At 34.3% G+C, this 15,169-nt stretch overlaps 1 protein-coding gene across 6 annotated transcripts in view; it reads left to right on the top strand.

Annotated features, from left to right (window-relative positions):
- LOC142345336 (uncharacterized) overlaps positions 1-14,885 on the top strand; it is a 33,765-nt gene extending 18,880 nt beyond the window's left edge. For all 6 annotated transcript variants that reach the window (XM_075397343.1, XM_075397342.1, XM_075397339.1 and 3 more), the window contains exon 3: positions 14,548-14,885. In XM_075397343.1, coding sequence (XP_075253458.1) covers positions 14,548-14,786 — 239 coding nt within the window. In that variant the 3' untranslated portion in view covers positions 14,787-14,885. The remainder of the gene's footprint in view (positions 1-14,547) is intronic.
- Positions 14,886-15,169: the final 284 nt, after the last annotated feature.

Genomic DNA, 15,169 nt, shown 5'->3' with positions numbered 1-15,169 from the left:
ACACTCCTGCGAGCGACTTAAATTTTTTGTTTAATTTCATAGCAGCATTTTTTTTCATGGCTGCTTTTTATTAGACTCAGATTTGGTCGATTCTGCATGTCATCACAACACCACGCGTTTATGCGTTTGCTCGAAGAGATATGTGATCTAAACTTGGTATCTAAGCCTGAAAGTTGGGGTTACGATTTTTTCTACTTACTTTGCTGTCGATAAAACTTGCAAGTCAGTCAGGAACTGCATGAGAGAATGGGTGCTGTATCTTGACGCATTAATATCCACATTGAGGCCAAAGATGGCAAAGTTTTTCATTCGGATGTCTTTTTTAGTTTCTGATGCAAATGAACGCAGATTGGCGTTGTTGTCTGTTGCAACCCATGATACGTTACTGGCACATAAATGCCCAAATACTAAACAGGTATACTTGAGTACTTTGAAATAATGAGGAGGCGTGAAAATAGTGGCTTCCTTAAATTTATCCGTGCTTCTTATATGAAGAGAAGTGATGTCAGATATACTCACATTACTCGGTATTCTGCTTTCGTTCATTAATGTCGCCATAAACTTTGTAGAAAACTCACTGAAATTAAACATATTTTTCAAAATAACACCCATATACCAAGCTGCAGGGTCCTCGTGGCAAAATTCGAGAGCCGATTTCACTTTTGAAGGAACACGTTGCACAAATTTACGATAGTTTGATGTGACTTCTACGGAAATGAAGCGCAAGCGTCTATTTCTCTTCTCAGCCGTCGAGCAAATCTTTGTTCCATTAAAATATCTGCTGAGATTTCCGCGATCGTATAACCATTTAGCGTCGTTTATGAGGCAAGGCGTTCCAGCTTGTATAGCGACTGTCATGCAAATTGCCACCCGGTGGAAAAAACTTCCCATTCCCACATTGCCTTCAAGGAAGTCACTGCCAGAATATGGAATTCAACTTTATTCTATCGGATTCATTGAGTTTCAAGCTTAAATTGATCACCACCACGCCCCCCATGCAAACGAGCTTGTGTATAGTACTGTCATTTTTGTTTTTTTAAGGGTGGGGGTAAATAAAAATGTTGGCTGCAATGAAAATGAAGCAATTAAAGTTTTTTTGAAACATTGTGTCGTTAACTCGTTGGAGTTTTGGAAAGCAATTTATAAACGACAGAACTTTCATTTTGAAAAAAAATGGCGGTTAAAAACGTGGCAAACGCCGGAAATCTCCAATGAATGTGTTCAATTTTTTCACTAGTTTAAGACCATATTTTAAAATTAGTGTTATAAGCGTGGAAATTTGTAATAGCAAACGAGTATAGCTAAAATATGGTGATCGTTTGCATTATTAACGATTTAGACTGTATACAATTTTCAGTTAACCATATCACGGATCACAGTAACAATTAATTGTTTGAAATGATTCCCAAAAAATTACATTTAAATTTCGAGCAATAAAGTTTCCAGCTAAATGCATGCTCAAAATTGCGGAAAAGTGTTCGAAAAAGTTCTTAGGTGAATAATGGTGACAGACCTTTTTATAACTAACTTTCACAAATTGACATCGTCAAATTTGTTAACGCGAAAAGAAAAATGACGAAAAAACAACGTCACTCCTTTGCAAAAAAAATATTTTATTTTTTTTTTGGATATTTGCCACTTCAGTGAAAAGTTTTAAATCAGATCTCATGAGGCAAATTTACGGCAAAAAACTAAGGAGAGGCTACCTTAATTCTCTGTCGCCTATTTCACGCAGAGTGTTTATGCAAAGATTTATGCACCAAATTAAAAAAAAGTTTGAAGTAAAGGCTGTTAGAAAAAGGGAAAATGATGACAGATTAATTTTGTAAACTTTGGTAGTTTTTAAAGATATACGCTTTTTATATTTTTTATAAAAGTGGTTAGGGAGAAGAAGAAAATAACTTTTTGTCAGATCTAGTGAACTCAATTATCTCGTCATATTCTTCATTTTAAAAAAAATTGTTTCCGATTATCCCATTTTACTAAAAAATCAATCATGTATACATCATTCAAGCAATAGTTAATAAAATTAATTATAATCTGTCTTAAGACCAAAGAAAGAAAGAAAAAAAGAATTTATATCTTTGATCAAGTACCAATTAAGTAACAACAAGTACGAAAAGTAAACAAAAATATTGACTGAGACAAACATGATCAAGGTGGACAGGCAACGAAGTGTTTAAACCCACACGCCAAGCCCTTAGAGATTCTGTAAACTAGGCAGTAGGACTATTTTAATAAAGAAAGTCCTATGATAACAAAAACATAGAAAAATGAGACTTAAAAAAACAAAAACTCAAAAAGTATTTTGCTACAGTCTTCAAAATTTATCGGCAACCTAATCAGACCTAGTTAAACCTACTAGAGTCATAACATATGCCTCTAAAATTTTTCGAATTAAACATTTCTACGAGCTTTTCAAACGCAACTTTAGCGGAAAAACCTCTTTAAAAATTTTGAAAAATTGCCTTAACTTGGAAACTGAAGGAATTGAGAGCTCATATTTTTTCGCAAAAATCTTATGATAAAAATTTTTTGTAATTTTTTCATTTGATCCAATAATTTTGTAGGGAAGAACACAAGCATTATGCAACAAAGAGGTTCGAAGCTCTGGATTTAACTGATCGGTTTTTAATAATTCGCCAACAAGATGGTTCCTTAATCAACGTTTTAAGGCACTTCGCGTAGGTCTTGATGGCGAAAAAGAACTTAGAATTAAGGTAACTATCACAAAGTAATCCACTCACTGACTTTAAAACTAGCTTCAATATCGCTCAAATATGAATCTTTTAGATGTTAGGTATATTATTTTTAACAAAGATGTCATTAGCACTCTCGGACTTTTTTCTGAAATAAATGAGTTTAGGTCTTTTCTTTTGTAAATTGTAATTGGGCAACAGGTCGCTATAGCTGCTGCACCCATAGACTAGCATGCCATAATGGATAATAGAAATTGCATTCGTTCTACAATAAGCTATAAACTTGATACGTGGACATAAAGCCTAAGTTTTGAAATAGCACCACATTGATTAGAGAGTCTCCATTTCAGCACCGATAAATGGGAGAAAATTTGAAGTCAATTAGAATGCCGTAAGTTTTATATACGGGGCCCAGTGGAAGGTAAATGGTTATCAACATCAACACCTATTTTTTTTACTTCAAATTCATTTGAATTGTCTTTTTAACATTCAAACAGTCAAAGTTTATTAGCATCTAGCCACTGTTTAACATTATCAACTTCACTTTGCATTTCCTCAAAGCACTTATAAAAAAGTAAGATTTTTATCATCCGCAAAAAGCATGCCTTGATCATGTTTAAAAAGAGTTGGTAGATCAATTATGTAAATAAAAAAAAGCTAGTATAGACCCCTGTGGTACTCAATATTGTACATTTAACCATTGCGAGGAAGTGCAATTGACTTCTTCACTTTGCATTCGGCTCCCGAGATAAGATTCCAGCCAACACAAAACATTCCCTTTTATTCGTATCTTTCTCGTTCATAAAGTAAGTTTGTGTGATCGAGTGTATCGAACGCCTTCCGTGATTCAAAGAGAAGCAGTTTGTTCTTAACATTCCAGTTCTCTCTTATTTTCTTCGTTAACTCAAATAAAGTGTCGATGGTACTTTGCTTGTTCGGACGCTGAATTGATAAGGTGAGAAGAGCCCGAATCGTCGATAAAAATTGTAAAACCGTGTATACATATTGGTGGAAGACGGAACACCGCACAGCATGTTCAATTTTTTACTCCATACATTTAGAAGTGATATTGGGCGGTAATTATTTTCTTTTAACTTGCTGCCTTCGTTGTGCAGAGGAAATACTTTTGAAATTTTGAGCCATTCCGGGAAGAAGCCATGAGTGAAGGAAAAAATTAATAATATGCGTCATGAAGCGAGCCGTAACAGACGCTGCTAATTTGATTATTATATTAATTAAGCCATCATCGTCGGATGATGCTTTGTGAGCTATGCTATTAATGAGCTCTTCAACATTCAACTCTGAGATCGGGTATAATTATGAAGACTTGTCATTGCCTGGAATTTGAATAGGAGGCACATAAAAGATCGACTGACAAAAATTATTAGGTACGTTGACAAAAGATTTTTTGAACTTTTCTGCCACGTCATCGAGAGAAGGTGACTGGTTTGCTTAATAACAAGAGATTAGAATACTAATCTTTTATGTGTGCCAACCTCTGATTTGATCAATTTTGCCTTGAAACAGCAATGCAAGATTTAAACTTATCTGCATAGTAATTTTTTGATTTTTTGTACGCGTCTACAAAATTTTCACGCTGAGTTTTGAAATTTGCCGGATAATCTATAGTAATGGCGTTACTTTTCCATTTTTGTTAGATTTGTTGCGCTTGGTTTTAAGATTTTACTGAGAATTTGTCAATTATTTAGGTTTATTATTTGATTTGAGTTCCTTTTCGTTTTGCATTGTGGCAAACTAATCAAAGATCTTAAACAACTCAAGTTGAATATTTCAAAAGCAATGCTTGGATCACTGCTACTTAATATTTCAACTTCCCTGAGACTCAAGTGTTCTTGGAGTTCATGCAGGAAGAGTTGTCTCCGAAATTCATCACGAAATAATTTTGTTTTTTGATATTTACACTGAACGTCAGTTTGATCGAGGTCGTTGACCAACCAACTAGCAAGAATAGGACAATGGTCTGCGATGTTTGGATGGAACATGATATTTGATGTAAATGACAATTCTTTTTGATAGATGAAATGATCTAAGCAGGTTGGAAACTGATCCATCTCTCTAGTTGGACTATCCGAACTATCGAAAAGACTGAAGCCGTTTGATATATTTTGTAGTTACTGCTAACCAAACTTTTTATCGATGTTAAAAACCCCGAATATTAAAAAAGTATTGTGGCAGAAGTTTTACCTTGCAGAAATTCCTCAAGTAGCTCAATGAATTGGTTTCTGTTAGTTCTAGGTTTATTCTAAGTCAACAAGGTTTTAAACTTGTATGATTTGGCTTTTATTTTCAAGACATGTTGCATTCTCGAATTGAGTTTGTAAGAAGTTTTTATCGTCGCACTCTCATGGACTTGACTCATCACCCATCGTTCATAATTGTTACGATTTTGCACCTCATTGTTGAGTATCCAGGCAAAAAAAAATTAGAAGTATCATCATCATCGATCATCATCTAAATATGTCTCCGTAAGGCATATGACTTTAGGATGCGACTCAAGGCCATATATAAAATAGTCTATTTCCAGCTATTTTCTCATGATTGAGCGGACGTTTGAATGCAAAACAGATATTATCTGGGAGTGTTGAGATGTATAGGTTGATCACGGGACGGCAGGGTTTTTTGGAGAGGTTCAAGAGTCTTGTGAGTTGTTGTTTGGGGGAAAACACCATTAAAACAGGTAAGAACGTCAAAGAGGGGTAGTTAAGCACTGAGCCACCTCCATTCAAAACAAAAACTTTTTTGAAATCTGGTGTCATTGTTCCACATGTATTGCAGTACGCCTTCAGGAACCCTGGCACATTTGATGCGGTTGTCAGTTTTCATAACTTTCAAGAAGTTCAACCTGGGTCTGGTGATGTCCTCGACCACATTTATATACTTCGTTTCGTCCTCCTTTGCCAGCTGCTTTTTCTTAAGAAGCTGGAGTTTTGCCACCCCTCTATTGAACTTGACAATGATAGGATTGCGTCTTCCAGGCATGTGGTGAGCAATTGAAATGTACAAGTCCTCAACAACCGCGTCGACTTGATCAATGACTTCGAGTATATGTCAATAATCTCTTTGTACTCTTCACCTAATTTTCCCTTGTCCCTTTTGAGATTGAAAAATTATACATTAGCTTGCCTGTTGTACTACTCGTGCACATCGCATTCCGACAGGGTTTTCAGTTATCATCTAATCTCCAGGTCGACTATTTCTATTCTGACTTGTTGTTTAAAAGTCGCCACGGAATCTTGGACAGTACGTGAATTGCTACTTCCAGTTGTTGTCGCATTTGGCCATGATGTTGGGAATGGAATTTCTAATGGCATTTTGAATGATAGCTTCTAGCTTGGCGTCGGGGTTTTCGGCTGCAGGTCTCAATTCCGTACAGCCTCGCATGGGCACTTTTGCAACTGGAGTTTTTTTCAGATAGCTCAAAGGAAGTGGGATATTTTGGTACACTTGGCTCTGGCTGTTTTGGTTACCATTCGTCATCATCATTGCCTATATGAATCTATTTAATAAGTTTATCACAACAGTTAGGCTTAGAAATGTCAATAGACAAATTTTCTTATCTTCCTTGGAAGCCAGCCACATACAAAAAAAAATCAGACGCTGATAGCGTAGACTAAACTTCTTATGTAATTTTGTTTTTTTTGAGAGGCCTTGAAATGAGTCTAGTTATTCCCCATCTTGAACGGGAGAACACAAAAAAATCTTTCACAAAAATTGCTTGGTGATTAACGTTTTTCTGTGTTTTTCTCCATACAAGTTTCTTTTTGCACTGTATGCACACGGATTGCGATGAGATCCTATCCCGCAAAAATTACTTATTTGATCAAATGTGGAGCTGAAATTGAGTGTTTTGAGTATTTTTGCTGTGCAAGTATAGGCCTCTGTGTACAAATGAATTACAGAGCAAGCCCTTTGTTTAATCATGATAATCAAGATAATTTTCCAGCAAAGAGTGAAAGAATTTTAGTAAGAACTTTATTACCAGTGCAGGTCTTTGTATGGTTTAATCCAAAAGTAAGCCTCTTCTGATTTGAGTTCACTCTGGAATAGTGATCTTGTCAGATGTCATCGTTCTAAGCTTGCTCTGATTGAGTCAACAATAGCTCTCAAGATCTGCTCCAAATAAAGCGTGAAAACAAGAGTTATTATGTTTTGACAACTGTACTAAAAGTTATACGGTACTTAGTTTTGATTCATTTTGGAGGTTTGGTACGGGTTGAGGCAAAATGAATTTTCCAGGCTCAAAGTTTTCTCAGAAATTGCTAAAAACCGCTTAAAAAATTTAATGCCACAGCTTTTAGAAGGTTACGTATAATCTTAAGAATAATATGCTGTGCTCACATTTAATTTGTTCTAGATTTTCAACATTTGTCAGCACAGTTCTCATTAAACTCAGCTACCTTCATGTTTCCATTATTAGTGCATCTCCGCATAAGTTCTACACTTAAATAACTTCCAAACCTTCGTCAGAATTCTTTCAAAATGATCCAGTCACGACAAGCGAACCATTAGGAATTAATTATTATAATCTGCTCACATTACATTAAAAAATGTCAAATAGTTGGATCCCTAAAATAAAGGACTGATGTGCTTTTCTCGCACAATTCTCCCTGTTGCACTTGATATAATTGGTGGGATATATTTTTCTCCAATTCATTCATATTATGCAAACACTCATTCCGTATTCGTCCCATCTCTACTCCATATTTTTGTTTCAGTTTATCATACCAACCTCCGAGTTTGATCAAAAAATTTTCAGCGAAAAGGTCAAAGTTTTCACTGTCAAGAGCAGTTGCATAATATTTCGTCAAAATAGATTGTAATGAAATGATAGTGTTTTCCAATTGAACCAATTCATCATAACTAACTGATGATCTAATCTTCGACGTTAAGTTTATCAGAACTATCAGTCGTTCTTTTAGGAAATTAATACTTTCGTTGAGAAAATTTGTCTTCCAAGATCTACTTTCAGTGCTCGCAGACATCAAAATAACAGCCGATATAGTTCTTCTTACGGCAACCATTTCTCGAAATAAGATTTCTTTTTCTGTTGAATTGAGTTCACTTGTCCTTGGATTGTAGCCAATAACAGACCAAAAGTTGATTTTTCGGAAACCAAGAATGATTTCATTCTCTGAGAACATTTGGATCTTGACCAGTACAATGATGAACAGCATTGAACTAAGAACAAATTGTCTGCCTCCGTTGTTACTGAAATTGAGATTGATATTGGGGAGAGTCATTTTGCTGTTTGAAGAAAAATGCCACCAATTCAGAGATATTTAGCGCACTGAATGTTATGTAAAGCGACAGATCAGAATAAAACTTCAGAATATAACCTGCGGATATTGAGAGAAGTTCTACATGAATAACTCAAAAAATCAAAACCACAATTATACCTGATTAGAATAAATGTCAGTAACTGATATTTGTCAGACGAAAAAAGGTCCAGAGGTTTTGCGTTAACTCTGTACGCTCTGTACGCGACACACTATGTCTAAACAGTCTGGCGGGTAGAAAAACATCAAAGGGACTCTTTTATATAAAACGAATGATAGAAACTGCAATGCAGACAGAAACAAAAGTCAAGCAATCCAAATCAATCAATTGTCTGCGAAGTTTATGTTAACCAAACTTCTGACAGAAAAGTAAAATGTTCCTTATTATTGCAGTTAAAACTGTCAAGCAAGCAAAATTAATTAAATTTGGCTGACCACAATTTTGGCCATCTGAAATGACGAAAGTCGATTGAAATTGACATCAGTAGGAAAACCTGAGGTTAAAAAAAACTGCGTAGAAAATATTGTTAATAAGGCCTTAAATTTTTCTACTGAGCGTTGAAAAAATTTTAAGAAGACTTTAGAAGATGCCGAACAAAACTAAATAACGAAACAGATCACATGCGATGATTTTATTTTCTAGGTTTTAGAGGAAGAAACTAAGAAAATATCAAAGATTCAGAAGAAATCAAACATTCCATTTGCAATCAGTCATTCGAACAGTCAAATTCTAACGCTTTGGAAAAAATAAATTTGTTATTTCTCAGCCGAAATCACTGACCATCTCCTGAAAAAGAAAATTATACCGCAAATGCGAAATTTTATGTCTTGTCTTAAAGTGACCATAACAATTTGATTCATCAAAAATTCCGTGAGAAACTTTGTGTAAAAATTGGAAACAGATATACAAAAAAGTAGTTTTCCAAAACAAAGTTGCAATGTGGAACCTTCATAACTATTTGTTGCTTTACCAGGTTGACATTGCACATGAACTGCCGCAGCAACTTTTAGACACTTATGCAAAAAGACCGACAATTGAACCAATTTTTGACGCTTTTATCTTATGCCATCAAAAGTAAAATACAAAAACGCCAAAATGTTTATTAAACTCATTTTGATTTTCAATTTGTTTTGCCCATTAAATCTTTTAGGTTCTGCCTGTAAAATTTCAAACCAAAAACCATTTTTCAAATAATAACAAAACAAATTTGAAATTGTAAAAGATGGGGTTCAACGAATTTGATTAAAATTAATTGATATGAACATATAAATCTTCAAAGTTGTCTTTTAAGATACATGTTTTCATTTCAGTATAGTAAGAAAAAATATTTCAAGGAAAGGTGAAGAAAAAGGCTATAATTTGATTAAAATTCTTTACGGGCAATTATCTAGCTATTAGGAGCATCCTCCAGCACCTTGATAGTCAGGAATTAAAACAGACATTGTGATTTTAATTGTCAAACAGATAAGTTTGAAGCAGGCAGCAAAAAGAATTTCCAATTTTAGCAATTGCAAGCTAATTCAATTCTCACAGTAGTCTGTTTGGGCTTTTCCGTAAAAATTTTTCATACGTTCTTTCATCAAATCAAAGAACAAAATCCAGGCGATAAAACTTCAGCTTCATATACATTTCATTAAAAAATTATTGCAAAACTTATGAAGAGCATCTTTAATGATTTTCAGTCAAAAGTAAGGAAGACAACAATATTACTGCCCTTTTGATTTTCAATTTTTGTGTTTTTTTCTGCTTGCGACACATGAAAAATGTCTTGTCTTAAAGTGACCATAACAATTTGATTCATCAAAAATTCCGTGGAAACTTTGTGTAAAAATTGGAAACAGATATACAAAAAAGTAGTTTTCCAAAACAAAGTTGCAATGTGGAACCTTCATAACTATTTGTTGCTTTACCAGGTTGACATTGCACATGAACTGCCGCAGCAACTTTTAGACACTTATGCAAAAAGACCGACAATTGAACCAATTTTTGACGCTTTTATCTTATGCCATCAAAAGTAAAATACAAAAACGCCAAAATGTTTATTAAACTCATTTTGATTTTCAATTTGTTTTGCCCATTAAATCTTTTAGGTTCTGCATGTAAAATTTCAAACCAAAAACCATTTTTCAAATAATAACAAAACAAATTTGAAATTGTAAAAGATGGGGTTCAACGAATTTGATTAAAATTAATTGATATGAACATATAAATCTTCAAAGTTGTCTTTTAAGATACATGTTTTCATTTCAGTATAGTAAGAGAAAATATTTCTAGGAAAGGTGAAGAAAAAGGCTATAATTTGATTAAAATTCTTTACGGGCAATTATCTAGCTATTAGGAGCATCCTCCAGCACCTTGATAGTCAGGAATTAAAACAGACATTGTGATTTTAATTGTCAAACAGATAAGTTTGAAGCAGGCAGCAAAAAGAATTTCCAATTTTAGCAATTGCAAGCTAATTCAATTCTCACAGTAGTCTGTTTGGGCTTTTCCGTAAAAATTTTTCATACGTTCTTTCATCAAATCAAAGAACAAAATCCAGGTGATAAAACTTCAGCTTCATATACATTTCATTAAAAAATTATTGCAAAACTTATGAAGAGCATCTTTAATGATTTTCAGTCGAAAGTAAGGAAGACAACAATATTACTGCCCTTTTGATTTTCAATTTTTGTGTTTTTTTCTGCTTGCGACACATGAAAAATTAGCAAAAGTGCATCAGAATTTCACCACATAGCTCTGCATAGACACTTTTCATGATATTGGCTGAATAGTCAATTAATAATTCCAAATTATTTTCTAAAAATTTCGATAAAAGTTTCTGAATATCTAGTACAAAAGTGATCATGAGGACAAAACAAAACGTCAATAAGAGATATAATGTAACAGTGATACTAAAGTCAAAATGTTTGTAATAATTTTTTTGCAACCCTTACAATGAAAATATGAATAGACTCCCAAATGCTTAATAATATCCAAGTGCTTGAGTACTTGCATTTGCGCTTGCTTGAGTGCGTTTCTTCTCAAAAAAATAATTTGGAAGTTATTGTTTCTCTTTATATTTTTTATATTTATACTTTCAACTGAGATAAAGTTTTTGTTAAAAGTTTCATATTGGAATTATACAAATGGAACACTTGTTTTATTTTCTTTTTTCAAGCCTCTTCCACTAATAAAAAAAGGAGCACATCATAAACATAAGTGGATAATCTTCGTGATCAGTGCAATATTTTTTTAATCTTTGCCATGTATAAAAAATTCACAGCTTTCCCTCAAGCGGTGAATTATTTTTTTCACCGCTAGATGCTGTGAAAAAAAATAATTCATCGCATTAAGCGATGAAAAAAAATAATTCACCGCGATTCACCGCAAAAAGATGTAAGAAATACGCGGTGAAAATTAATTTTTTTCACCGCATTTCACCGCATTTCTTACAAAATCCACCACCAAACCTCGACCCGGGTACGTTAACGTATTAAAGTGTCGGTTTGTTTGCTTTCAAGCGCAGTAAATCGACGGTATTTTCCCTTCCTTTCCTTAATTTGAATCCAAAAACGCCTACAATTTACTATGTTTGAAAGCAAACATATTAACAATAACATCCTGCGTTAGAATCCAAACAAGCTGTCAATTTCGTATCTTGAAACCGATAATACCGCCGGTTTCCTTCGTTTGAAATTGAACATCTTGACTAATTCATAGGTTTCAAACCGATCCTACCTTTAATTTCATACGTTTGAAACCAAAGATTAGTTGCGCTTAGAATGTATAATAGTTATAAGATAAAACAGTAATGGAATGTACACTTTGACAGGTTAAAACAGTCTTTTTAACCGACTGAATTGATAAGTTTAGCGATTTGCTTGATAATGACTCGTTTGTATAAATGAATTAGATGCCTCCCGGTGCAATAAGTTCTGGATATCTTGAATAGATTATACAGACTTTTTCTGACAAAAACAGACAGAGGGGCAGAATCCTATCGTGATTACCACTGAGAAACTTAGCGTGAAAATATACAACAAATCGTAAATAATAGCTAGTTCTTTATTTCCCAGTAGGAAATGTTAGGCTTTTAAAATTCTCAGCGTGAATTAAACAGTGACAATCTGTCGAATGTTTACCGACATATAGTATAAAATTGTTGAAAAATTCAAATAAAAGACTCATTCGATTGAACTTCATGGCCACTTGTTAGCTCAAGCTAATTTCATTTCACAAGCATGTTCAATCGAAGTACAATGTTTATCTGGCAAAACTTTTCAATTCATGATTTTAAAATGTCAAAGGTTGAACAAAAAAAATTACAAGTTCTTCCTTGTTTAGTGATTTGACAGTTTGGTCCGGTCTAGGGAACAGTGTTTAATGGTAACACCGTATTTCCTATTTTGAAAACAATAGATACTTTAGATGTTTTGAATGCTTATGTGTGCAAAATGACCCGAATATGGTAAAATCTGTTATGATTGAGTTCCAATTAATGCAATAAAAATTTCACTCATCCCATCCAATTAAATCTTACTAAAAATTTTCATAAAAGGGTAAAGATATCCATAAAAAATTTATAAAGACCTTGCTGTGTTACTATTTAGAATTGAGTCCCTTGATCGATCAGCAAAGGTAATATCCCATGAAAGTACACACCTTTTTAGGGAACCAAATTCAAGAATCATATGTGGTTCCATACAGGCTATACAAAATTTCTTATACGATCTTGCCATGGTTGCCAAAATTTCCATAAGTGAATCTTAGATGGTATCCAAGAACCGGGTATGCACATTTGCGCGTTCTTTCAGCAGCCACTAATCACCCATACAGCAAGCAATAAATCACAGTTTTGGCATGATTAGTAAACCGCTGATCTCTGGCTTGGCATGAATAAAAAACAGCCTAAACTATTGCTGTTCAGGTATCAAAGAGGACTGATTTTGCTCTGCTTAGACGGGAATATAGCTATGTTGTGTTATACTTTTTCTTAAAGAACACACCATATGATAATGGATAATAGAAACATTGTGAATACAAAATTTAAAGTACCCTGATAAGCGTGCCATTGACCAACTATTGCAACCTGATCAGCAGAAAAAAACCAAACGCACCTATTTTATTTAAAATTTTCCTAACGGTAGAATTCGCACCGTTACAAGTAATTGATCTGTTATGAAATCCCCGGTCAGCAGTTGCTTGAGTCCTGGTTCACATGGACTCCACCTAAACGTTTCTGTCGCGGTCACCAGCCGGCTCCCCGGATATTGGTGGCAGAGTAAATCACCGCTGAATAAGTATAGAGACATTCTGTTTTTTAGGATGGCCAGAACTCTGTTCAGGTCCCAATTTACGCGGGCCAGTCTTGATTTTTGAGTAAACTATACTGCATGAAAAGTAATATGCTCAACTCAACCCCTGCCAACAATGTTTGATTTATATGCGATTCGAAGTGTGGGTTCTTGTAAATTTTAATTTGAGTAGCAAGTCTCATCCACTAAATTAAAGGGGCTGTGTCGTAATTGCCTACAAACTAGCTTATATTTAAATAGTGCACATATCACTATAGTAATTACCAGTTATAAGCTACAAAATTGACATTACTATGCTCAGATTTAATATTGGGCCATGAGTAATTTTCAGACTGTAAAGTATAAGTTTAGCCTGGGCTAACTCCGTGACCTCAATATAATTATAATGAAGAAGCACTGATCATAAAGAAACATAAAATATTCTGGAGATGCAATGTTTCCGAACCTAATTAAATTTTTACTCTTGAAATGTGCTGGTTCATGACTGAAATGCTCTGAGTCTCAAGTTCGGGTCTCTTAATGTCCGGAATTTGAAGCACTCTTTCTTACAGACTCAAACAATTACAGAAAAAATTACCTGAAAAATCTCCTTAGCTTACCAGAAACGTTGAAGTAATTTTAATGTACCTGAACTGAATGAAATTTACCCTTGTATAAGTTTTGATAGTTGGGTAGTTTTTTGGTCACAAGCATTTTCAACTTATTGTCATTAGGATACCAAATATACAATAGCAATTTTGTTTTCAGATTTTCATTCAAGAGCTTGAAGTTTTAGGGGACTCTTAAACATGAGTAGTACGTAGTCAATTATACCCAAGATAATGCGTTAAATCGGAGTGCATGTTTTAGTTTTGAGATCTGGGAGAAAATTGTAGCTTCTATTATTGTACCCGTGTTGGCATGTGGCGTTGTTCGCAAAATGGTGGAATTTAAAGAGTGTTCGAGCTGAGTTAATTGATTAACTGATTAATAATTGATTGATAGCTTGATAACCTCTCCTCTAGTGTTTCTTTAGCCATGTAGATGTTTAATTTTCTCACTGGAGTTTCAATTAGCGCAAATAAAAAAAAACATATTTTGTATCCGCGGTTGCGCAAGTATAAAACACACTTTTTTCAATTCGCCCAGTTTCAGTTTGGATGGCATAAAACAAACAATTTCACAGTTTGAAACTAAAGTTTCCATAAACAATTTTTATATTGCACACAATAAGGAATAAACTGACAACTCGAATAACTCGAATTTTCGTTCAGGTTCTGAAAAAATGCAGCAGTCGGGAGATGGTAAAAACCTTCCCTACGACAACGACCCCGGTTGGAGGATGTACGACAAGGGAGGTGTGAAATATTTTCCAGAAGCTAATCCAACCATGTATCGACAAAGAAAAGTTAAGAATCTGGCTAAAAAAGCAAACGAGGAAGCTACCAAGAAAGTGGTGGACAGCTTGAAAAATCAAAGAAAAAAGCTTCAGGGATCTTTTCGTTTTGACTGAATGAATGCATGCTGACATACACCAACAAAAAATCCTTACATTAATATCAGATCACGACCCTACTAAAACACCTAGGTTGAGGTGACAGGGGGGAACAGATAATCCCAGACTTTCCCAAATGATCGAGATTATGTCCAGACTGCCCGTGCGTTCAAGTGCAGACTTTTGTGAGTTATCGATAGAAATAAATAGAAAATGTCCTGTGAGCGAAGTTAGGTAGAGCGAAATTTTTAAATGTTTAAATAATTTTGCTCTCAAAACTCTACGGTCAGCTTTACTTCCCCTACAGTTCTATTCACAACGCACTTAGAAAACTTTTGAAATCAAGAAAAAATAAAACAATTTTTCGTCTAAATTTTGCTTTATCTCTAGCAGAATTTGGT

Source organism: Convolutriloba macropyga, chromosome 9 (genome assembly GCF_964194025.1).
Source record: "Convolutriloba macropyga chromosome 9, txConMacr16.3, whole genome shotgun sequence".
Classification (NCBI taxonomy): domain Eukaryota; kingdom Metazoa; phylum Xenacoelomorpha; order Acoela; family Convolutidae; genus Convolutriloba; species Convolutriloba macropyga.
The sequence above is the reverse complement of the archived record's forward strand: the minus strand, read 5'-3'. Positions and strand labels throughout refer to the sequence as shown.